This window comes from Trichosurus vulpecula, chromosome 7 (assembly GCF_011100635.1).
Source record: "Trichosurus vulpecula isolate mTriVul1 chromosome 7, mTriVul1.pri, whole genome shotgun sequence".
Classification (NCBI taxonomy): Eukaryota; Metazoa; Chordata; class Mammalia; order Diprotodontia; family Phalangeridae; genus Trichosurus; species Trichosurus vulpecula.
The window spans coordinates 126,482,478-126,507,575 of NC_050579.1; the positions used below are offsets into that span (position 1 = coordinate 126,482,478).

The 25,098-nt window shown below is 36.2% G+C and overlaps 2 protein-coding genes across 2 annotated transcripts in view; one reads left to right on the forward strand and one right to left on the reverse strand.

Annotated features, from left to right (window-relative positions):
* The window catches only part of SLC2A12 (solute carrier family 2 member 12), a gene marked incomplete at its 5' end in the record, with an annotated part of 74,458 nt that extends 63,759 nt beyond the window's left edge, over positions 1-10,699 (forward strand). Inside the window, 2 exons of the mRNA XM_036768237.1 lie at positions 79-211; positions 6,651-10,699. Coding sequence (XP_036624132.1) covers positions 79-211; positions 6,651-6,801 — 284 coding nt within the window. The remainder of the gene's footprint in view (positions 1-78; positions 212-6,650) is intronic.
* The window catches only part of TBPL1 (TATA-box binding protein like 1), a 30,340-nt gene continuing 14,451 nt past the window's right edge, over positions 9,210-25,098 (reverse strand). Inside the window, exons 2-7 of the mRNA XM_036767739.1 lie at positions 16,516-16,705; positions 15,514-15,596; positions 15,059-15,122; positions 13,367-13,470; positions 13,172-13,266; positions 9,210-10,874 (exon numbers count right to left, since the gene is read on the reverse strand). Of these exons, the coding sequence (XP_036623634.1) occupies positions 10,795-10,874; positions 13,172-13,266; positions 13,367-13,470; positions 15,059-15,122; positions 15,514-15,596; positions 16,516-16,650 (561 nt within the window). The 5' untranslated portion in view covers positions 16,651-16,705 and the 3' untranslated portion in view covers positions 9,210-10,794. The remainder of the gene's footprint in view (positions 10,875-13,171; positions 13,267-13,366; positions 13,471-15,058; positions 15,123-15,513; positions 15,597-16,515; positions 16,706-25,098) is intronic.

Sequence of the window (25,098 nt, forward strand, 5' to 3'; positions counted from 1 at the left end):
AAAATCAGAATTGCATATAGTTATGAAGTGACTAGCAAAACACAAGAACTAATGAATCTTTTTGTGTGTTTCTTGTAGAACTTATTGGCCTGCCATGGGTGTGCTTTATTTACACAATAATGAGTCTAGCAGCACTGGTTTTTGTTGTTTTGTTTATCCCGGAAACAAAGGGATGCTCTTTGGAACAAATATCAGTGGAAATGGCAAAGTCGTAAGTATTAATGATTGACACTTTCTTTCTACCAACATGTGACTGGCTTTGTGATACAACTGAATAATAGATCAGCAATTAATTTAGGATAGCCCTTTAGACTGTTTACTGCCATCTGTTTTGTCTTTCAAAGATTTGTAAAATCAGCATGACTCACTTAAGGAATGAGACTGTATAGCCTTCTGTAGAGTGAACTTTCTAAGTTTTCCGAAGACATTCAAGTTCTCCTCTCTTAATTTATCCATCTCCTATGAGGTTGTCTTCCTGTTTCTGGTGGGATTAACACTACCACATATAATGCTCCCTTCCCAATGTTGGAACTACTGCAAGTATTTGGTTTCTCCATTGCTAACCTATATCCCAACCAAAATTTAGAAATCTTGGAGAAAAACAAAACAAAACAACTTTAACAGAAATGCCTAGATTTCTTTTCAACATGTGCAAAAATATCCCACGTAAAATTGGTTTAAGTTTAGGGAATCAGAATAAAGAGAAGCTTCAGTAGACTGGTTTAAATAAATTTCAAACTTGAAAGTAGTATAGCCTGACTTAGAAGTGGTGTGGAAAAAAGGCCTTTCTCCTTTCCCTTAGAAGAATCTATAGGGCCATCTGTTAAATGGAAGGTTAAGTGACAAACATAGGCAAAGTGAAGTGGTTTGCACATGGTGGCTACTTTGTCAATGCTTACAGAATGCCTAAATGACTACCACCACTGAAGGTCTTCAAGTCAAATTGGAATGGCCACTTGTTGGGAACGTTGTCATAGGTTTTTATGCTTCAGGTAGGTTTATTCTAGATGACCTTTACAATCCTTTCCAGTGGTAAGATTGTAAAATTAAATGGCTAAGTGAAAGGGTATTTAAAAATCTTATGATTTCCCTGGAGACTTCTTTAGTTCTTTAAATATGGGGGGGGAAGTAAGAATATATTTTCTTGAGCAAGTAAAAGGGAGAAAATGAACAAGTTCATGTTTTTAAAGTTCCTTTTTTAAAAAGGCAAAATGGTATCAATGTAATCGTGTAGGGAGCCACTGTCACAGACTGCAGTTATAGTGACATTTCTGAAAGGAGTCAGTTCTGAAGGGACCAAATATCTAATCCCATAGGTGAAGCAGACAGTGCATGCTGAAAAGACTTTTCTTTTCAACATTTCTTCTCCAGTTCCCACCCCCAGAAGTCCTACAAAGTGTAATCTTCATTAAATGTTCCTTAAAACTTTAAACAACTTGAAAAAATTCCAGGAATGAGTTGAGTAAACATCTTTCCTTTAACTTGGTCACTGGACCATCTTCTGAAATGTCAATATAGTCCTTTTTCAAAATTGAGAATAAGGCTACCAATGACTCTACCTTAGCCAAACCCAATAATGCTTTTTTCTCCACTTCTCATACTTTTAACCTCTCTGCTGTGGTTGTTGATCATTCTATTTTACTTTCTCAGCTTCCACTGACAGTGTACCCTCTCACAATTACAGAATTTTAAGAGTCACATGGGACTTCAATGGCTCTTTTTCAACTGATACTTGAAAGGAATCTTCACCATAATGTACCTCAGTGGGTATTAAGCCTCTGCTTGATACCTATAATGAGAGGGTCCCAGTTCCTCCAAAGGCCACCTGTGAACCTAGCCTTGGACTTTGGCCAATTCAATCCTGCCCTGCCTAGTTCAAGCCTCTTCTCCTCCATGAAGCTTTCCCTAGTAACCGAAGCCCATAAGCTTTTCTTTCTCAGAGGCTAGCCTTGAACTCAGCGAGGCATAGATTTAAGTCCCGACTGTGAAACATGGTGGCTCTGTGACCCTGGGCAAATCACTTAACCCCTCATTGCTCTAGGCAGCTGTCTAAGATGATAAATTGCAGGGAAGATGCTGCCCCACATTGGTGGAGAGTTTCTCCAGCTGGAGGTGCCCCATACCAACAAAATCATAGATCCAATCCCTATGCTTATGTTTCTATAATTCTTATATTCTATATTTCTCAAACGAATAGTCATATACTGGCTTGTATTGAGCTAATTGGTTTCATTGCCTGCTATAGCTTGATTAGAAACCTCTAGGTGAAGAGATGATTTCTATTTGTCTAAGAATGCTCAGGTTACACTGAATGCTAGGTACACAATGGATGATAGTCAAAGACACACTAGTTTTAATAGTCTAGTCTGAAAGCCTGCAAAGGGGTACACTAATGAACCAAATAGACTTATTATGGTATACAATAACAGATCTCTTTTATTATGCTAATGTCAAGGGGTATGCAAGCATCCATTTACAGACTGGGGCAGCAGATGGGGCAGTAGATAGAGCACTGGGTCTGAAATCAGGAGAACCTGAGTTTAAATCCAGTCTCAGACACTCATTATCTGTGTGACCCTGGGCAAGTCACTTAACCTTGTTTGCCTCAGTTTCCCATTTTCAAAATGAGCTGGAGAAGGAAATGTGGCACAGTGGATACAGCGCCAGGCCTGGAGTCAGGAAGACATTCTCCTAAGTTTAAATCTAGCCTCAGATACTTACTAGCTGTGTGACCCTGAGCAAGTCACTTAACCCTGTTTGCCTCAGTTTATTCACCAGCAAAATAAGTGGGAGAAGGAAATGGCAAACCACTCCAGTATCTTTGCCAAGAAAACCCCAAATGGGGTGTTGAAGTCAGACAAGACTAATTGACTAAAACAACAATTTAGAAATTAACAGTGTTAGCCTAATGAAGGTTTTTGCTAGGTATAGGTATGATGTAGGTTTGCCCAGGGTGTAAATAAATAAATATGTATGTTAACAAGAGATATTGGGTCCTGCAGCAATTAATGTAAATAACAAATATATTTCTAGGAGTACTAGCTCAGTTAAGATTTAAAAGGTGAATGAGGCCTCAAAGTACTTGGTGCAGTTGTCATTCACACCCATGAGTGTTTTAGTATGTATGAACTACCTACTGGCACTTTTGGGCCAAAGTAGCCCACAGAGAGGTTCTGTAGTCAGAAAAACTTCTCCAAATGTGGTTTAATAATAAACAGAACAAAAACGGGGAAGGGACAGTGGACACAGAGCTCTGAGAACCAACTGACAAAGAGCCTAACCATTCCCTTTATTTCCTTCTATACCTCAAAAAACTAAAAAAAAAAACAAAAAAAAAACTCAAAAAGGAACTCTGGTTCAGAAAGAGACTATGAAATATGCAGATATATCTGTGATATGGCACAGTCAAGATCTGATTTCTAATTCAGAGGAAAAAGAAAACCTAAGTACAACCCTCCCACCTAGTGGACAAACAGAATAAAATAGTCATTGAGAACAAACTGGTGCCTATTAAAAACAGTGAGTTCACGACTCATACTAGGGCAACCCTATCCGAATTAGAGAACCTCTGAATTATGGACTATTCTAAAGGGACAGAAGTTTGTTAGCTTTTAACCTTTCTCTTCCCAATCCCTCATCCAAGAAAATAAAAAAAATTAAAATGAAAGGAAATGGCAACAGGAAGGACCAAGGTCAAAAGTAACACATGCTTTAAATGCAATTGTTTTTATATTAGTATTTATACTGGAAGACTTGTGAGGGAGAATGAAGATAGAGGAAAAAGTTAGTAGAGGAGAATGAAAGGCAAGGAGGTGAGAAAAATCCTTATTTTAAACGTATAAAGGTTTACATATTTGTGACATATGTAAAGCAAACTGATGGGTTCATCTGGCATGTTTTGTTTCCTCATACTAATTTAAGATGGCAAGTAGATAGCAAGGCGGTTGTGTCTCTTGCTACACAAGAGGATGGAGGTAAGAAACGTGGCTCCTTAATAGATATGTAGGAAATGACATTTAGATTAATATCAGTATAGAAATGCCATTTCCAATTACTCAGAAATTTCATTACCATTCAGTTTCACACCCATGTGGGTAGATTTTTCTTATTTCTTGTGAAAACTGGTAGTTTTCTTCTGAGTAATGTCTCCCAGGCTTATTGTCAAGGACTCCATGGAATGCCAGTTTCTTAGCGGGTGCTGTAGCCTAAACTGACAGTAGGTGTTCCCAATTTATTCCAGTGAGATTTTTAGCAAAAAAGTATTTTGCCCAGTTAGTCTACACAAAGTAGGAGGCCAAAAGGACTTATTCACTTGCCCAATGCTACCATTCTATTACTACCAATAGGAATAATGCTAGCAGACTTGGGTCAATTAGTAATTTTAGTTGAAAGCAATTTGTTTTATAGCTAAACTTAAGAGCTTCCCCTTCTGTATATTTCTGACCTGATGGCCAACTACCAAAAAACTTGCATGCCTCTCTCCTTGCAGAGACACTAGTAGGAAAATACAAATTTTTGCCTGCTCACATCAGCCCAGAAAACAAAAGTTCTAGCTAAATTGCTTAAAGGAGAACATCAGATTTCTAACATATTTAATTTCCTTTTTGACCATGGAATAAGATAATTTACATAACTAATCTATATGCCATTTAGTTGGAATAAGTATTTACATAATGGAGTAGAAGACAACACAAGCGTGACTACCATAGTACTACACATCTATTTTTCATTAGACTCACCCCACATCCCTCTCTTCTGCCTGCTTTTCCCATTATCTTATTTTAATTTCTGTATGGCATTATGTTCTCTCTTACAAAAAACTTTAAATACTGACATTTTATTGGTTGGTCAACAGGTAAAATTCATTTAAATGGAGAAACACATTTTTTTTTAATCTGTGGGAGTACATGAAAAATATTTTACTGCAGTAGAATGGTAAGGTTGAACTAGATCCCTATGTCCTCTCTAGTTCTGAAAAGCTCTGCTATGCCCAAGGGTGGTATGATTTCTCCTCTGCTTTCCCACCTCTCCAATTCTCTAGCAATCTCTTCAGCTGTATTTTTAGATGCCTTCGAAAACCCTGTTCTCAAAAACCTCATTAGAATGTAAGACAGTTCCATTGAACATTACTTGCCCCCGTGTGGAGTACTATCCCTCCAATCCCCAGACATAATTCTCTATAAAACTGCACTCTGTTTAACATTGTTCTTTGTAGTCTCTTTTCCTTAACCATGTAACATATCCTCTTAAGCACTGCCTTACTCTCCTATGACCTTCAGGTATATTGTCAATTTTACAGTTAAGACATTTAGAAATGATGTTAATGATTACATTTTTTAAATGCTAAGGGGACTTGAAATTCAAATACTCCTTCCCAATGCTCCACAGCTAGTAGTATGTCGAAGTCCAAAGTGCTGTGAAGTCAAGGAAGAAGGTAAGGTATTTCTTTGCCGCAGAGTAAGGATCCAATAGCCTGGAACCTAACTTTATATTTACTACTGAAATAGCCTTGGTGTAGGAATTACAGTAAGATATTCTAAGCACAAAGTCAAAGTGAAGGCAGTATCTAAAATACTTTCATATCCTTTACTGCTTAACATTTTTCTCTCACATTTGGGGTTATGGCCTCATATCACTATTCTTGCAAAATTAGATAAATTTATATAACATTCATAGTGCCTGGTAGTAAATAAACTGAGGGAAAAACATTCTAAAATGTTAATAATTTCATTTGTAACATCAAAAAGAGAAAACAAACTTCTGTCTTTTGGGCAGTGAATTCAAAATAAGATAGTTCATTATATTAGTTATTTCTGTTATGGAACTTACTCTTTAAGCCAAGAATTTTATTTTATATTGCTGAGACCTGCGATTTCATCAATGTATGGTACTTCCAGTGAGAGAGCTCCCTCAAAGTAATGCAAATCATAATTGGCTTTGCAAATTATAATCTTAGAAAGTTGATTGAGCACTGGGCCAGGATCACAGTGTAAGAGGAGAAAGGAAGAAGGAAGGAAGGAAAAAAGGAAGGAAGGAAAGGAGAAAAAGAGAAAAGAAATAATGAAGGAATAAAGGAGAAAGGAGGGAAAAGAAATGAGGGAAAGTAAAAGAAAGAAGGAAAGGAAGAAGAAAGGGAGGAAGAAAAACCGAGGAAAAAGTCATTTCACAGAAATTGCTTGTTAGTGACATTTTACCTACATACTTTGGTACAAATGGTAAACATCTCAACGATTGGGTGGGGGAAGTGGTTGTAATGACTCATACCCCCCCCTCCCCAACCTTTAGCAATTAACTTTTTGTGTATTCCAACAAAAATGAGAAATAGTAGGATTTGTGAATGATTAATTTTTTGCAGACTCCATGTCAAGCTAAACTATAACATTGTACTTGGAATTCAAATTTGCAGGTAAAACTGTGCTATGACATCCTTGCAATTCTTTTGATAACTAAATATGCTTTGGACAGCACCCAACAAAAACCCGTATTCTAATATATTCTATAGAAAGGCTTCAATGTCATAACATGACCTCAGTGTACCTCTAGAATTTTACAAACCCCAGGGTGGCTTTTAAAATATGTCTAATATTTTTTAAAAACAGCACTGTATAAAGCAAGAATGATGTTTTCATTAGTGACTCTTTCTCTTTCAGGAACTATGTGAAACACAACATTTATCTTATGAGTCATCAAAGAGAGAAGTTGGTGCCAACGGAGCTTCAAAAGACAAAACACCAAGAGCAGTTGTTAGAGTCCAAAAGGTTGTACGAAAAAGGGCAATCAAGGCAGCCCTTTCGGGACTGATGCCATGCAAACAACGATATTGATTTGGCATGAGGACACTTAGTGTCTTCGTAATAATGTACATCTGGTACTTTTTTTGAACTTCAGTGTCTGAAGCTTTTAAGGTATTTCCTAATCCAGTCACAAGTGGCTTAAAAGTCAGTTCTTAATTTTAAAGTCTAACTAGGGAAAGAGGAAGCAGATTGTCACCAAACTACCTGCCATTTCCTACGAACCAGTTGAGGACTGGCCCGAGAAAGTGTAGTTGCGTTATTGCTTTTCACTGTCCTGAGCAATTTAAGAACAGGCCTTCTGAAATCAATCAATCATTTGACCACTCTACACCACCTACCCACACCCAAACAACAGATTTACTTTCGGAGGTATGAGACACAGATTTTTAAATATGACTTTACCACTATAGGAACCTGGCTTGCAGAGTGGATCTTTTTTTTTTTCCTTTTTGTAAGAGAAGGCAGTAAACTCTATGGGTGCAGTTCATCTTTCTTTGTTGGTCTAGAAAGGGTTAGAATACTCTGATGGCTACATTTTCAATTGGTTGTACTTGCTGACCGTATCTAATTAAGAATAGCAAAGGTTTCTATAGCTGTAATTAAAATTCATGTAATAATTTAAAAATTTTGTTAATCATTCTTCAAGTGGACTTTCTGAACCCACGTGAGTATTCCAGATCTCAATGCCCATGAAAATAAGGAATCAGTTCTGTAGTAACAGATGACAGTTCATTTTTGAACATTTTTCCTTGTTACCAAAGTGAGATGCCAAGAGAATTTGGAAATATGGGACCATATTTAGTTGTAACCCTTAGTGAAAACTTATGACAAGATTTATGAAATTAGGAAGTTAGCAAGATAATCAGTTATTTTTATTTTGTTGCCTTAAATAAAGCTTTCAAAACTTTCTCTTATCAAGGCTTTCAAAGCTGAAGTGCCTAGTGTCTGCAACTTCTTCACAATTCTCAGGAATTTCCTACCTCAGGCTACAACCAATAGGCCATTATAATAGTTAAACTTCAGGCTGCTGCAGATGGTGTAAAGTCATAGATGTCCAAAGACTAGGACCTATTTCACCTGTCAGGCGTGTATGTTTCTAAGTGAGTAATTCATCTAATCCAGGATTTGCTTTCTGTGCTGTATTTCCATGTCATTTCTCCAGTTTAAAGATCTGGGCAAGGGCATTTACAAGGAAAATATGGCAGAGTTTGAGAGAAGCAAAAAGCCACAACCACCAAAAGTTCATGATACCAACATATAGACTGTAATTAAGAGACAGAAGATGTATATCTGAACTTCGAATCATTAATCCAACTTGACCAAAAAATTCAAGCTACAATTTAAAAAAAAAAAAGGTCAGTCCAAAAACCAGTGACCCTTAAAAAAAAAAAAGACTTCTTTATTTTGGAATTTGATTTGGTAACAAACCTCTAAATCTCTCATAGACCTTTATATTCAAATTGGGGAAGATACTAATCTAGGATAGCAATAGCTCAAATACTGGAGACATGTTTAAATAAAAAAATACAATGGAAGAAATAATTCTACCTAGAGAAAGGCTGGTAGGCCCAATAGTGAGATTTCCCTGGAAGAGAAGGGAAATATGGATAGCAAGAGATACCACAGATGCAAAGTGAACAAGTTAGCTTCTGAGGCATTCCCTCAGATGCCTCAGTTGAAGTTCAAATAGTCCACTCCATTATACCTCAGTATGAGCATTCATGATCAACAGATGCTTGTGAACCTTGTTGGTTATTGCTAGTGACACCAGTATCAAAAAACCAATAATTCTATTTTCCAAATAAATGTTTGCTCATTCTCACTTACATCAGAACTCCTTGATTTTCCAAAAATAGGGAGAGTTGTGGATAAGGATGTATTTTTATTACTCTTCCCCCAGTATAACTCTGTATGCGCGTATGACAGATGTTTTATAGTCATTTATCTCTTCCCATATATCCATTTGTTGCTCTTACCCTATTGGGTTGTAATCCTGCTGGTACTACCTGCTGATCTGTCCTCTCAGCACTGCCTCCCTCCCATGCCATTTGGGAAAGCACTAATCCAGATAGTTTAACTGTCACTGAAAATCTTAGGAGATCTGAATCTACTCATTGGGTTTAGTCATTTTTTCTCCTTTTCCTAGTTTTTAAATAGTTAAAAAAATGTCATTGTTCCATATGCACTTCTTTCCTTATTTCTCCCTTGTTTATTAACAGCTTAGGTTTGGAAGCTAATTAAAACCAACTATATGTGCTCAAACTAACAATATAGAATCTGTACTTTTGTTCATTCATTTTGATTCTTTACATTAGATGACCTATTGAATTTCAAAGTGAATTAAATATAGAAGAAAAACCATTAATGAGAATATTAAGATAACCTAAAAATTCAGAATCATTTTCAAAGTCAGGCTTATTACCCAAGAGAAACCTCCACAAGAAAGAATTTTATTTTTAAGTCAGCCTTTTCACTTCTCATAGGGCAATCAGGATGGAGAATGATAAAGAAGAGGAGAAAAGGGGGCACAAAGAACATATAACATTTGTACAAAACTGTACAATTTATCCTAATTTAGCATTCTCTAATATACAAGAAAAATTACTTAATGGAGCTCACATCTTTTAATAATTTATTCTAATGTTTCATAAAATTTTAATACATTCAGATTTTGGTGTAGTATTTTGTTTCCTACTGTTTCTAAAGATTTGTGGAAACCCACAGTTTTATTTTTCAGGACAAAAACACCACTGGCTATGTTAAATTCAAGTCATAGGGCATTCCTGCAGCATAATTACCATTCCAACACTCAGGAATTAGCCAAAGAGGACACTGGACCACAAAGTGATTTAGTATCATTTTCACTTCCTGAATTAAATAATCACCCCCTTTTTTTTAGCTCCATTAAATAAGATAAAAATCAGAGAGAAAGGACATGTCTCACAAAATGGCTTTCAAGCCCAGGGTGAGCTTCCTTCTAAGTATATAATGGTAAAAGCATGGTACAGCCTAGGGGCCCTTCTTGTCATGACCATACAACTTTATCAAACTGCCAAGACTGGCCTAAATTGAGAGTCTCCATCACTTTCCTTCAGCTGTAAGTGAAGGACTTTTCAGAGTAACAATGAGATGCAGCCCAATAGAGCTGCTTTTTCATATCCCATCTGTGGATAAGAAAAGTTTCTTTATTAAACTAATTTTTTTTTAACTTTCAAAAGATATTTAACACTCTTATCATATTAAGTTAGCAATGTAAGACATGTTAAATCTATAAAGTTCTACTCTTATTCCCTATAGTTCATATACATTTTTTTTATTTCTAATTTGCAAGAAAAACTGACATTTGGTAACACAGCATTAAGAACATACTGTACACATGTGGCATATATACAAAATACACTTCAAATGGAAGCCAAAAAACACTTCAGCAAAAGACTAAGTTTGCATAGTTTAAAAAAATGAATTCTGAGTAATACAATTTCAGTTAAAATAGAAAATGGGGAAGAAAAAAAATAATAGAATAGGTATGAAGAGAGATCTTTTCCAAACTTTTATTTGTGCACACATTCATCAATTGAAAAAAGATAACCTTTACAGCTTCTTTGGTGCCCATGTTCAGCATACAAAAATGTAAAAGACTATTCACAAATAAAACACATTAGCTCAAACTGAAAAACAACCAAAAAAAAAAAACCCAACCAAAATATGTCTTAAAAGTAGTGCACACCGTGACAGCTCTGCTTATGACACGAGAATTACTGCGAAAATAAATAGAACGTCCTTTTGTAAAAGCAGCAATTTCACGTCTTGTAAACTTTTTACATTACAGCACTGTTCAAAATAAAATCCAAAGGGACTGGAGCTTACACTGTGGCCGTGAACAAATAAAAGAGTCTATTTCCTCAGTTACTGTTGGTCCAGTTTTCCTTTTGCCTTGAGTCCAATGTGCAGCAGTTTTAAAAGGTGCTCAGTTAGGGAACCTAACCAATTGAGTGGTGAATTATAAAATTTCTTTTCTGCTTTCAAACACATATGGGTAAATCTGTTCCACAGCAGTAGCAACAGCCTTTACATTTGGCCCTAAAACGAAAACGGAAAATGCCATGAAAAGTCAATCTACTACATGTAAATTACCGTATTTCAAAATGTAAATTAAGATGAATATTTTTCCTGGTCAGTAATTGCAAAATGATACCCTGAGGTAGATGACAGATAAAAGAATTAAGCTAAAACATATCAAGAATTCCGATAATCCTCAGTTTTAGACCCCTAGTCATCTTACTATTGATGAGTAAGATTCATGCAGGCTAATAAATCTTGGCAACTACAAAAAGAATTCCACTGCTCTTTTGATCAGTGTAATCTTTTTTACAAGTGTGATAGGACCAGGATCTACCAGGGTTTCCCCCTCAACAATCGTTAGGTTCGTTTTCCTAAAAGACAACAAAACTGTCCCCAGGATGCATCACTTGATAGCTTCCTGGTAGTCTCTGACTGTATTGATGTAGCTTTCTGGTCACCCAAGGGAATTAAAAACAGGTTTACCCACACAGGCCAATAGGGCCCTTCATACTTGACAGATGTCCCAAGACTGGACACCACTTGCTATCCTACCGACCAGAGGTATATCCATTTGGAACTCAGCTACATGCTGGACCATCCTTGAGCATCCTTTCTATGTGATTGTTAAGTAAATCACTCTTTATTAAGTGTTCAATGACCAATAAATACCTCAGAAGTTCCTTGCACAACTAATAACCACATGTGTGACAGCAGATACATGCATACACACATAGACCTGACAATTTATGGCTCCTCTGGGCACATATGTTATTTTAGCAGCCATCTGATAAACTGGCCTGTTTACAAGTTGGCAGGTAAACCTTGCCCAAACATAGGAAAAGATTTGGGGTATAAATAATGCATCCACTGAGTGTCAAAGGATACATATACTCCACACCTCTAGTATCATCACTGCTGCGAAAAAGGGAGGGAACACCATTTTCTCATCTCTTCTTGAGGGTCAATGTTGGTCATAGTAATGACAAAGCATTGTGTAGTTCTTTCTTTTTGCACTGCTGCAGTCAATTACACATATTGTTTTCTTGGTTCTATTTCACACTCTGCATTAGTTCACTGTCTTTCTATGCTTACCAAAATTTTACCATAATTACCAATTTTAAAAATCCACTTGTTTTTGGACTGGAAGTCTTTTAAAATTAACTTTTTCACCAATTGCCAATTAACTCAATAAAGGTAGATTTTTAGAGGTACCTTTTTAAATCCCTGATTGTTTTTTTCTGTACTTAAGGAAACTGTGTGTGGCAGTTTTCAGTTGGTCGTTTCAGCACACATACATTTTATAGATAGATATGTAACCTACAGCTGTATGTTATGTGAAATATATCCAAAAGACTAATAAGTTTTCTTCATAATAACCCATTGTCATAGGGCAATTCAAATATTATATATCCCCGGCTATTGGAAATTGAGGTGGAGAGAGATTAAGTGACTTGCCCAGGGTATTCAGGGCAAAAAGTGGTGCAGCTACAAGTTAAACTCACATCTTTTCTGACAAAAGAGGAAAAACTAAATTGATCTAAAAATAAAGCAGAATGTCAAGTCTATTTTCTACCTCAAGATGAAAGTGTAAAGTAAAAGAAGATACTGATTGGAAGCCTGTTTAGAAGCCAATGTACTTGGTGACACTGTGGGGGAAATGGTGTCACGTTCAAGCCCTGGAAGTAGGGATGGCTGCAAGAAGGGAAAAGCCAAATTCATCCCCCTGAGGAGGGATCCAGGCTATAGATTCAGCAAGTTCTGTGGAGGAGATCATACCTTAAACCCTAATCAGCCAGTACCAGTCATCTTTCTTAGCAATAAGAAGTAGGAATAAGATACAGGAGATGTACTTACAGGTCTGTGACATAAAAGAGGAAAAACTAATGGAGGAGGAAATACTGAAGGCAAGCTTGTCTATTAACATTTTGCTTTTTATTGAGCCTGGCTTCCATGTATGACATAAACCTGACAATTATGATTGCAAAAATCATTTTTAAAATCATAAGTTGTTTGCCTACAATGGCTTAACTAAAGTTTATTAAGAACTGATATAACAAGTTATTACAGGAAGTTTACCAATTACATCTGAGTTGTTTCCTCAAGTAATACTTCTACCACTGACTTAAAAAAAATGAGGTTCCTTTGTATTCTGTGAGTACCAAACTCATTCTAACAATTCAAAGAATTAAATATAAAATCACCACCCTGGGTATTATCTAAAAGTTTGACATATTTTGGTTACTTTGTGTTGATATACGAATCTTTTATCACATTTAGTCATTTGTCACACAAGTTAGACAGAGACTATCAAGTACCTGTTACTGTGATACTTCCTGTTGAAAAAATCTGTAATGTAGCTCGTAGAGCTTTTATGCGATAACATACTGCAGGATGAAGTTCGGGTTCATAACTGTCAAAAAGAGATAACTCTAATTAATATAACACATAAATTTAAAACTTTCCAAGTGATTTCAAATGTAAAAAGCTGGTTTCATTCTCCTAAGACCCACCTGGCATGAGGCCTATTGTTCTTTGTGAATTCTGGCAATCGAATTTCGAAGGGCATGTTACACACTGCCAATACATTAACGACTTTAAAATCTGTAAATATCACCTTTAGGAAGAGAAAAGCAGAATCAAGTAAATTATTCTGAGAAAGAATAACATCTGGTTATCCTAGGGCATTTTTTCAAGAATCTCTGGAATATCAGAGGTTTTTCACTTGGCTTGTTGAGCGCATGAACAAAGAAGTTAACAGTGAAGACTTAGCACAGCAGTGTGCTCTGTGGAAAAGTGCTGGGCCTGGAGACGGAGGATCTGGACTCAACTCCTGCTCTCCTGATGACCAGCTGGCTATTCCATCTGGACTATGTCACTTATCCTCTCTGAGGTCAATTCATATATCACAGTCATGCAACACAGGAAAATATGGCACTAGGAGGAAAACTATGAATAGGGCATATAAATGAAATCACAGCTGGGACATTCCTGCAAGTTATCCTGACAGCTTGGACCAAACAAGGTAAGTGATCCTCTAAGCTAAATAGCGGGAGTCATTTTATACTAAATGAACATACATTAGATATATACAAACTTCTTTTATGTAATAAACTCATCACTGTGACCAATATTAAGTCTCAAAAGTTCTGATGAGAAGATACTAAATGTATCCTAATTCTACCTGCTATGGCACCTGTGAGATAATTTATTGGTATTAAGTGAATGCTACCAAGACTAGGGTTTCCTTTCCCCATTGGAGAAAAAAAAATCAATATTTATTTTATTTAAGAATAAAAAGAAACTCATAAAATCTCAGTATTTTAATCCAGGAAGATATTTCTTATAACACAAGAAGGTGTCAAGGAAAGAAAGCAAGGGCTGGTTCACCTTTCTTCCGAAAGGCCAACTTCTTGGTTCCATTGCTATTTGGTAATAGAAGCTAAAGAATAACAGGCATGTGATAAAATAAACCTTCTCTACTCTAGAGAAAGCATTAGCTGATGATTCTCATTCATCAAGGTAAAAATCGGGCTAGAAAAGGCATAAACAAAGGACGCCTACTATTCAACCAGACTGAGTCCATCTTCTCCTCTAGGGTAGATTTATGAAATACTGAATGAATTTTTTAAAGTACTAGAGGAGGACATGGTGAGAAACAAAAAAAGAAGGGTCAATTATTGACTATCCACCATATTGAGGAGCAATTCAAAATACTACTGTATCTGAAGTCTAGCACTTATTATTATGAAGCACAGAAAACCACATTCAAGTTAGGAATTTTTTGGATGATCATTTACTTCAATAACATTCTATGGTCTAGCCAAGCTGGCCTTGCTATTTAGTCAATCAACAAGCATTTACTAAATGGCTATTATGTGCCTTGCACCTTGCTAGGTGCTTTGGACACATGAATGGAGAATGAGACAATCTCTCTCCCCAGTGAAACCTTCTTTAGCCCTCCAACTGACTCCCGCCCTTACCCTAGCTGCTAGTGCTGTCCCACTTTCACGTCAAATGATTTTGCATTTATTTTGCATCTATTTTGTATTTCCTCCTATATGCTACTTGAGGGAAGGCTGTTTCATTTTTTTCTTTGCATATCCAGCACTCAGTACCCAGAAAAATGCTTGTTGACTAACTGATCTTGAGTTCTAAATGCACATCCCAAATATTTTCAGTTGATATGTTTTTATGTACTTTACCTGAAAACCAAGTTTCTGTAGACTTCGGGCTAATCGCCTGGCACCAAATTTAGCTTCTTCTTCACTATGGTTTAAGAAGAGAGAAGTTGAAAAAATGAGCTATATAGTAACTAAACTGTAAACCAAAGAAGCTTCTATTGACTTATATGACAATGTTTTATAATATATTTTACATTCCAATATACAGAAAGAGAGGCAGCATGGTTTAGTGGACAGAGTTCCAGTCTTGGGGTCTGAAAGAATGGTGTTTAAATACTGCCCAGACACATGCTGGGTATATGGCCTTGAATAAATCAAGTAACTACTCAATGCCCCAAGCAATTACGACTAAGTTGCAAAGCACATGCCAGTATGTACTGTAAGTGGGAGGTTCCTCACCAAGTGTGAACCAAAAAAAAAAATCTAGGAAAAAGTTATCCTTTTCATTGGGGAAAAAAAATCTAGGTATCACTTACCTTGTGGCTCCTGTGCAAATAATTTTTCCTGAGGACCAAATTGTAGCTGTAATTCTAGGTTTTCTAAGCTTCATTAACACTTTCTACAAAAAAGAAATTTAAAGATGGTACATGTTAATATTCAACAGTAATTTCTCAAGTTAGAACAAAACTGAAAAAAAAAACTTGTTTTTATACTCTCTCTATAGTAACTAATTGAGTTTTAAACAATAAATGTCTATCTAAGTCTGTCTTAACTGCCTCAATGTCAATATGAAACCAGGCAATAAACAAAAACTACCATATCAAGACAAAAGGAAGATGACCCTGAGTTAAAATTTTATAATAATTATCTACATTTAGTTTACTTTAGTGTTATAATTTTTTTAAAGAATTTTTTTTGAGGAGAGAAGGGAAGGCAATTGGGGTTAAGTTACTTGTCCAAAGTCACATAGCTAGTAAGTGTGTCAAGTGTCAGAGGCTGGATTTGAACTCAGGTCCTCCTGACTCCAGGGCCAGTGCTCTACTACTCACTGCACCACCTAGCTGCCCCTAGTATTATAATTCTTATACCATGGATTCATCTCAATTAATTTGTACAGACAGTCATAATGTGACCACGAAAGAATTTCACTGTCACAGATTTATTCTAAAACTTATATGTAAATTACCAATTTCCTTTTTCCCTCTTTTACTTTAATATTTTTTGACCTATTTTAAAAGGTAGAGAATAAATATAAATTATGTTACCTAAGCAAACTTTAGCTTAATAGAAGTTAAATCTTCCGAATAATTTATAGGTTTAAAAACATAACACACTGTAAATCAGAACTGCTCATTCAAATATACTTTTTAAAGAATTATGAAGTACTCTGTTAGAGACAAATGAAATGTGACAGAACAAAATCTTTGTGTATCTAATGAACTCCTTGACAAGACTATAAATTGTAGTTTGTGTCTTAGCTCAACACTCAAAACTTTCTTAATTTAAATTAGGTATTACACATTTTAAATTTCACTTACTCCAACATCACGCTTGTAAATTACATTTGCTCCCTCTAAAGCAATCTTCCTTAAGTTCAAATGGCATCTGGTTCTAAAAACACAGACTACGTTTGTAATTAAAATGTCCAATGCAACATCACTATCTGCATCCATTGGGGTAGTTTACAAACTCAGCTTCCCCACCAGTGCACCATGAAGCTCTCACATCCTGAAAAAGAGAACAAAGCAATTACACACAGTCTCACATAGCTCAATTATCTGAAGGCAACATTTCTTCACTGGAAAGAATCTTGGAAAATGAAACGTACGGAAGAAAATCCTTTTTTATATAATTATGTTAAATTTACTTTAAACTACAATTTTTAATAAGCTAAAATAACACATGTGGTTCTTTTGAAGAGTGCTTTGTGGTTTGATAACTATGTTTCAGTTTTTCATTTTGTTTTTTATGAGGATATACAAAGGGGGTCAGAGCTAACAGATCAGTTTGGCATGTTCTAATATTAAACTTACTTCCTCCACAGAAATATGTTTACATTTTTATTGAAAAAGTAAATAAATATCAGCAACATTGCAATAATTTTTTTTTACAAAAGACTGGGTTGTGAAAGACTGAAAATGAAACATGCTACTCACCTCCTGACAAAAATAATGAATGAGACATAGTTTTTTGGACATGGCCAATGTAGGAACTTGCTTTTGCCTGATTTGTTATGGGTTTAGTTTTTTGGAGGGGTGGGTGGGTGGGGGAGTTGTTCAGTTGGGAAGGGGGAAGAGAAAATAAATGCTAATTAACTGAACAAAATTAATTTTTTAAAAGAACATCATTGGGTTACTCTCTATTTTTCTTTATCTCTATTCATAGAGTTGGCTCAATTCAGAAAGAACACTCCTTAGATGAATTGTTTCCAAACTTTATATAGTGATGCCCCTTAAAAATATATAGTTGCTATGCCCACCTACGTTCTGCATAAAATAATCCACGAAATTTTCTTAGTTCATATTGTATTGAAATAAAATTAAGAATTTATAACAAATCTGCAAAATAAAGTAAAAGTAACATAGTTAATACTCTTTACCTAATTACAGAAAAAAAGATTAATAATTAGAAGTTTCCATTTAAATATAACCATAAGCATAATAAAATATATTGCCAGGACTCAGTAGCACTGATAATGCCAGCACAGAAAAACATGAAAATTCTTCCTTTTTAGACTTCACTTTCACATAAAATCTTAATAGAAATTTAGTTGAGCCCTCAAGCACACCTAAGCACCCACTATGCTATTCTGCTTATTTTCTTTGGACCTTGCCAAATGTTCCTTGGGAAGTAGGCTAGAGCTCAACAAATCCCATATATCAAGTTGCTATGCAATCTAGCAATTTCATCATAGCACCCAAGATTTCTGTATGAGCAAACCAAAAAACTACAGAGAAATGTATTTCCTTCTTTTCACAAATTATTATAACTTGAAAAGAAGTCCCTTCATAAAAGACAGCACCATTCAGGGAGAATAACAAGCACAGACTTATCAGTAGTTCCCTAGGTTTGAGTTATATTCCATGTACTCATGGGGAGGAAAGGGAAAAATTATGGATAGAGTGGGTTCTATTCCACTTATGCCCAGAATGTATTGCTTAGCATCCTTTATGACTTTTGTGGGGAGGGAATCTTTGAGATCCTGGGTAATCTTAAGTTTGAAGTAGAGTTTGGGAACCAATGCTATGTATGATATGGGAAAGGTGAAAGGAAAAAGGGGTGGTAGGCTCACGACATTGCTATAAAATGTAAAGAAGGCTCACGAAATTGCTGTAAGAAGGAAGAGGACGGAGGGCTTCCAGTGGATTAAGAAGCATGGCATAGTGTGTAAAGGGCCATCCTTGGAGTCTGCCCTACTTCTCACACATACTGGCTGTGTAACCAGAGACAAGTCGTTTACTGCCCAATGGCCCAAGGCTACTCTCTTAATACTTTAAGCTACAGAAGTACTGCCAATGTCTATCAGGGAGTTTACAGTTTATATACCAGACTTTTCCCACAATGATGAAATCACATGATGAACTATAATAAATAAAACAGCCAATATAATAAAAATAATACTATCTGAAGTAATATTCAGTGTCAAGACAGATGAAAACAACAAAATTCAACTGAAGAACTAGGTGAAATAATGAAAAAAAGAGGGAAGGAAGAAGGCCTAGCAGTAGCAGATTTCAAATTACACTACAAAGCAGTACTCAACAACATGACTTGTTACTGGTTAAGAAACACGTAGAGGATGAATGAATTAGGTTCAAAATATGTAGCAGCGAATGAGCACAACAATCTTGTGTTTGATAAACCCAAAGACCCCCGTTACAGCGATATGAACCCACTATTTGATAAAAACTGCTGGGAGAACTAGAAAGCACTCCGGTGGAAACTAGGTAAAGACCAGCATCTCACAATGTATACCAAGATATGCTCCAAATAGGTACATGACGTAAACATAAAGGGTGACATCATGAACAAATTAAGGGGAGCAAGGAGAAAAATAACTTCCATTATCTATGGACAGAGGAAAAATTCATGACCAAATAAACAGAGAAGCTCACAGAAGACAAACTAGCTAATTCTGATTATAAAATTAAAGTTTTTTAACAAAGCCAATGCAGCTAAAATTAGAAAGAAAACAGATAACTGAGGGGCGAGGGGGAGCCTACGTAGCCAGTTTCTCTAATAAAGGTCTCATTTTCAAGATATATAAGGAACTGGTTCAAATTTGTAAGAATAACAGCCTAATGTCCAGAGTACTCTATTAAGTGCTGGGGATCCAAAGAGAAAAGTAAAACAGTTCCTGGCTTGAGCTCTCAAGGAGCTCACATTCTAATGGGGGCAACAAAATATGGAAAGTTTCAGCTGCAAGTCAGATGGAAAGGTCCCCAGGATGCTTATGGTTCATTAACAGTGATAACAGTATTTCTGATGTTAAACTGTTTGACAGTTACAAGAACTTTCTTTTCTGGTCTTTGATAAATATGGCTGTAACACCTGAAGGAACAATTGCATCACCTCAGGGGCTGGTTCTCAGGATGGTGGCTGTGTGTTGAAAGCATTGCTATTCCAAAGGCTCTTGTGTTCAGGGTCCTGGGCTATGTCCACTGGGGTCCAAGGGGAGATGGTGGTCAATGGGGTGGTAGTGGTTTGAATTATATGGCACATGCTGCCTCACTCTCCCTCAGCATCCCTTGCTGTTTCAGAGGTGGGGGCGCACAGTTGGCTGAAAGTTCACAGGATGACTGGCCCCTTCTCCATAGGAGTTGCTTTCCCAGATAATTACTTCAAAGGCTGGGCTAGAAACAGTAACAGAAGTCTCAGGATGCTACCACTCCCTTGTGCTTATCTATCTATTGGTAGCAGCTGGTCAGACATTGTTACCAACAGAGATGGGGAAGGTGGAACTCTTCTCTACAATGATCCCTCCCTTCAACTATGGCTGCAGGGGCTGGGCTAGAAGCTGACCTGGTGGTCTGAGGGACACAGTCACTCCCAAGGCTCTTGGGTTCAGGATCCTGAGCCGTGTTTCATCAAGGTCTTAGAAGAGATAGTGGTCAAAGTGGTGGCAGTGGTTTGAGTTGCCTGGCATTTGCTACCTCTTATCTCTCATTCAAGGTGTCTGGATGCTTCAGCTCTCCCACCCTTTCAGTGGCAGTTAGTAGGGATGGCTGGCTCCTCATCCACAGGATCTATTTCCCTAAATGATGCTATGAGCTCTGAATTGGAAGGATTGAGGGTCTCAAAAGTGCTGCCACTCCCAGTAGGGTTCTTGTGCTTATCTATCTCCTGGTGGCAGTTTACATTGGCCAAAGAATATGAATAGGCAATTTTCAAAGGAAGAAATCCAAACTATCAATACCCATCTGGAAAGATGCTTTAACCCAACAAAATTAGAGAAACGAAAATCAAAGCAACTCTGAGGTTCTACTATACATCCAAGAGATTGGCAAAGCTGATCAAAAGGAAAAAAATGACAAATGTGGAAGGGACTATAAGTAATTAAGTATATTAATGCATTGTTGATAGAGCAAAAAATTGGTCCAATCATTCTGGAAATCAGTTTGGAACACTGAAACGCTGCTAACTGTGCATATCCTCTGACCCAATGATATCACCACTATGGTGGTCTACACCTCCAAAGAGATGAAAGAAGGAACTGGACCAATATGTACCGGGGAAAAAAACAATGGAAACCAAAAAACAGCATTTACATAGCCCTTTAAGGTTTGCAAAGTGTTTTACAAATATTATCTCATTTGATCCTCACAAAATCTTTTGGAAGTAGGTGCTATTTTTAAAACTGAGGCAAATGGGATGTTAAGTGACTTGCCCAAAGTCATATGGCTACTAAGTGTCTAAGGCTATTTATGAACTCTGGTCTTCCTAACTCCAGGCCCAGCACTCTATTTACTGTACCACCTATCTACTTCTAGCTCTTTTTGTAATGGAAAAAACCTGGAAACTAAAGGGGTACCTATTATTTGTGGAATAGCTGAACAAACTATGGTATGTGAATATAATGGCTATTATGCTATATGAAATGGAGAAAGGGATGGTTTCTGAAAATCTGATAAAGACTTGTATGAACTAGTACAGAATGAAGGAGTAGAATCAGGAGAATAATTTATACAACTACAACTGTAAAGTCAATCAACTATGAAAGACTTGGGATCAATCCAAGACCAACCTAAATTCCAGAGAAATGATGATAAAACATCCTACTGAATCTTCTGACAGAGAGAAGATGAACTCAAGATGCAGTTAAAGACAATTTTTTGGACATGGCTAAATGGGGGAGTTTTGTTGTTGGTTTTTTTTGGAATTTTTCTTTTCTTTTTTTTTCCTATTGAGAGGGAGAGAATATGGATTTTCATCAACTAAAAATTAAAATAAAATACACACACACACGCAGAAACCCTACATGCAAAGCACTGTGCTATGTAGTGAAGGCACCAAGATGGCAAACAAAAGTTTTTACCCTCAGGAGAGAACAGATAAGGCATTTCTAAATATAACTGTGAAAGAATTATTTGATTCATTCAGTGATAAAATAAGGGCAAGGGCGAGATCAAGACAAAATGCTATAAAAGTGTCAAGAGATCACTTTCAGCTAGCTGGGCTAAGGAAGAATTAGAGAAGGTTTCATGGAAAAGAGAGCACTGACACTACGCATTGATGAAAGCAAAGGATTTCAGTATTCACAAGAGGGGGAAAGAACAAATTTCTGGCACGAGGGACAACTGTCATGAATGCATGGAGGCAGCAAAATGAAGGACTAGATAAGGAAGGGCTTTGGGTCTGAGTTGACTGTAAGAAGACATCATCAGGCACAAGGGAGAAGAGAGTAAAATTAGACAGTAAGATAAGATGGAACCAGATTAAGTGCTCAGGTAAGGACTTTGTATTTTATTTTATAGGCAATGGGGAGACAATTAAGGTTTGTTTTTCTTCTCTTGAAAAATTAAAAATTCATCTGATTCCTAAATTTACTACTAGATCTAAAACAAATTTGTCAAGTTTCACAGCAGGCTACAATTAGCAACTTCTTAAGCAGAAGAATACAAAACTGACTAGTACAACCAAATTAGTTGCTGTGTAAAGTACTGCTGAAATATTAACTACTTAGATGTCTAAGAGAGAAAGAAGGGACAGACAGTCAAGGGTTTTGAAAGGAAAGAAGAAACAATGGAGACAAGCAAGAGCAACGAGGAAAACCAAAAAAGAATATAATAATCACCAAAAAACTTTTGTTGAGCACATAAGATCATCAAGTCATAGACCAATTTATTATCTTATCACTGATTTAGGGTTTGAACTAACCCTAGAGATTATTTGGTCTAACCTACTCATTTTACAGATGAAGAAACTGAGGCTCACAGTGGGGTTAAGTGGCTTAAGGACATGAAAGAAGTAAGTGATGAAGTCAGAATTTGAACCTTGGTCTTAGACTCTAAATTTCAGGCTTTTCCCCACTATACCATGTTGCCCTCCCACCACTCACCCTCGGGATCTAACTACAAAAGAGTCAAGGCAAAACTGAGGTTATTCCACACCTCAGAAACTGAAATTTTGAAGGTGAACAGAGAAGTACATTTGCTTATTATACATATCCTGGCCAGGCAGCTATCTAAGTGAGTAACTTACCAATAAACTACAGCGAACAATACAACTTTAATAGTTATTCAATAGCAGGCACTACTATCCTAAGAAAATACTGGCAAGACAAATTCTCTTCTTTTAGAAGCAATATGAAAATCAAGCTACTGTCATTAAAAATGATTTTCACAAGGTGTGAATCATCAAAATCCTTCCAAGGATAAATAATATCTTTTATTTTATAGACTCAAAAGCTAGATAATGTATGCCATGTTAAATTTGGTGGATTATCACTATAAAGTCTTTGGTTAAGAAAAATATCTTTGTGTCTCTTGACTTGCAAACTTAATGCTTCATTTTAATCATGAATTAAAATTGCTCACTCACACCTCAACAGTACCCTCTTTTACTTCTACCACTCTGACAGGACAGAACGAAAACTCCCTTCTATAGAGGGCTCAAAATGCCAGCCTTTTCGGCTTCCTTTTATGTATGGTCTTTCCTGATTAGAGTGTAGCCTCCTTAAGGGCTGGGAGGATTTTTTCCTTTTTTTTTTTTTTTTTAACTTGTATCTCCAAGCACTTAGCACAGTGCCTGGCACATAGCAAGCACTTAAATCAATTAGTCAATCAATATTTGTTACCACCTACTAAAGAGTTTAACATACCATATTGAAATCCACTAATTAGAAAAATTCTACTAATCTACTATGGCAAAATTCACTATTCGATATGTCAAAGGTAGAGAAGAGAAGCAGCAAGAAAACTAGATTCTAGCTCTGGTTCTGCTACTAATCAACTGAAAAAACTTGAATGAGTCATTTAATTCTCTTGTCTTTCACTTGTCTCTCAAGTCTTTCAATTCTCTTCAATTCCTCATTTGTAAGAGAAGGAAAAGATTACCCACCCTACTTTGTAAAGTTGCTATAAAAATAAAATGATCTAAAATATACAAAAGCATTATATAAATCCCAGAGAGCATTAATGATTGTTCATTTGCAAATAAATGTGCACTAGTGTCACTTGTATCTGTTATTCATGTTAAAACTGAACTGTCTGCCTCTTAAAAGATTTCAATCACAGTTTAACTTTTGTTCTTCTCTAATAGGAGAGAAATAGGCTGGGTGCTAAATCTGATTTTGAATGTTTAAGAATAACAGATCAATAACTCATCTTAAATATCACTATAATACTTGATAAAGACAGTGAGAACTTGTTCAAATTGAACAGACTACAAACAAACATAGTGTTCTCTGTCTTCCTCTGCTAAGGAGATCTTCTTAGATTTATCCCAAGCCACTAAATCACCCCTTAAACCCACTGTCACAATTCTTTCCCACTGGTCATAAGTGGGGGAAGGGAAAAGAAAGCAAGCATTTATTCAGTACTTAACATGTACCAGGCATTGTGCTAAGAATTTTACAAACATCATCTCCTTTGATCCTCACAATACCTCTTGAAGGTAGGTGCTATTAACTCCATTTTACAGTTGGGGAAACTGAGGCACAGAACAAAAGTTTGGATTCAAAGAGCCACACATGAGGACCTAGGGGCCCACATGTGGCCTTGAAGCCGGAAGGTTTACCACCTGATTCTAGGCTGTTAAAGCTATATATGTATGCCATGCTAATTTTTCCTTTCCAATTCTTGACCTATGAAGTGAAACCTCAACTGAATATAATGAGGTAATATTTTCTTTCTATATGGTTTGAAATTCATATGCCATTAAAACAAGAACCAAAAATATGTAAAGAGTATAAATATTAAGCAAATAGTTCAAACCATGCATAGTTGCATGTGAATTTGAATCTTGCTCCTACTTTTTAAAAAAATACACATTCTGATTATTATTTACTTTAGTTTTGGCTTCCATTTGCAGTTTACACTGTAAATGCTTTGAAACTCAATGGACTTGTTTCAATTGCTGATATAGTATTTTTACATACACATATTCAATAACTACTATTTCACACTGGTGAGGAAGAGGATTAAGATGAAGAGGATGCTGCCATTCTAACTGAAGGAGTGTTCTGACAACCCATCACAGATAATCCCTCAAATTAGCCCAATTTCTTACGACAGGTCTCTTTGTAATTAAAGAGAAGTACAGACTACAGCTACATAATTTGTATGGCACCAATATGGTTACTCTTGGGAAAAAAATTTTAATCAAAGACTGAAAGCAGTTGCTTCCTGGGTTGTATTCTTGTTTACAAAAAAAAAATCAACTATTTTTGTCAGTATCAACTTTTCAGCTGCATTCAAAACATTCAGCACATTACATTTGTTCAGTAGTGACTTCTACCTCATCAACCTAATACCTTTTCTCTCAGAGGCTGACAGAGAAATCATGCAGTTTAGGATATTGCCATTAAACACTATGAAATCATCTGTGTTGGAACAGATGAACGCACATTAGAAAGAAATATTTTCAAACTAGAAAGAGTAAAATAAAAATAATTCAATCCT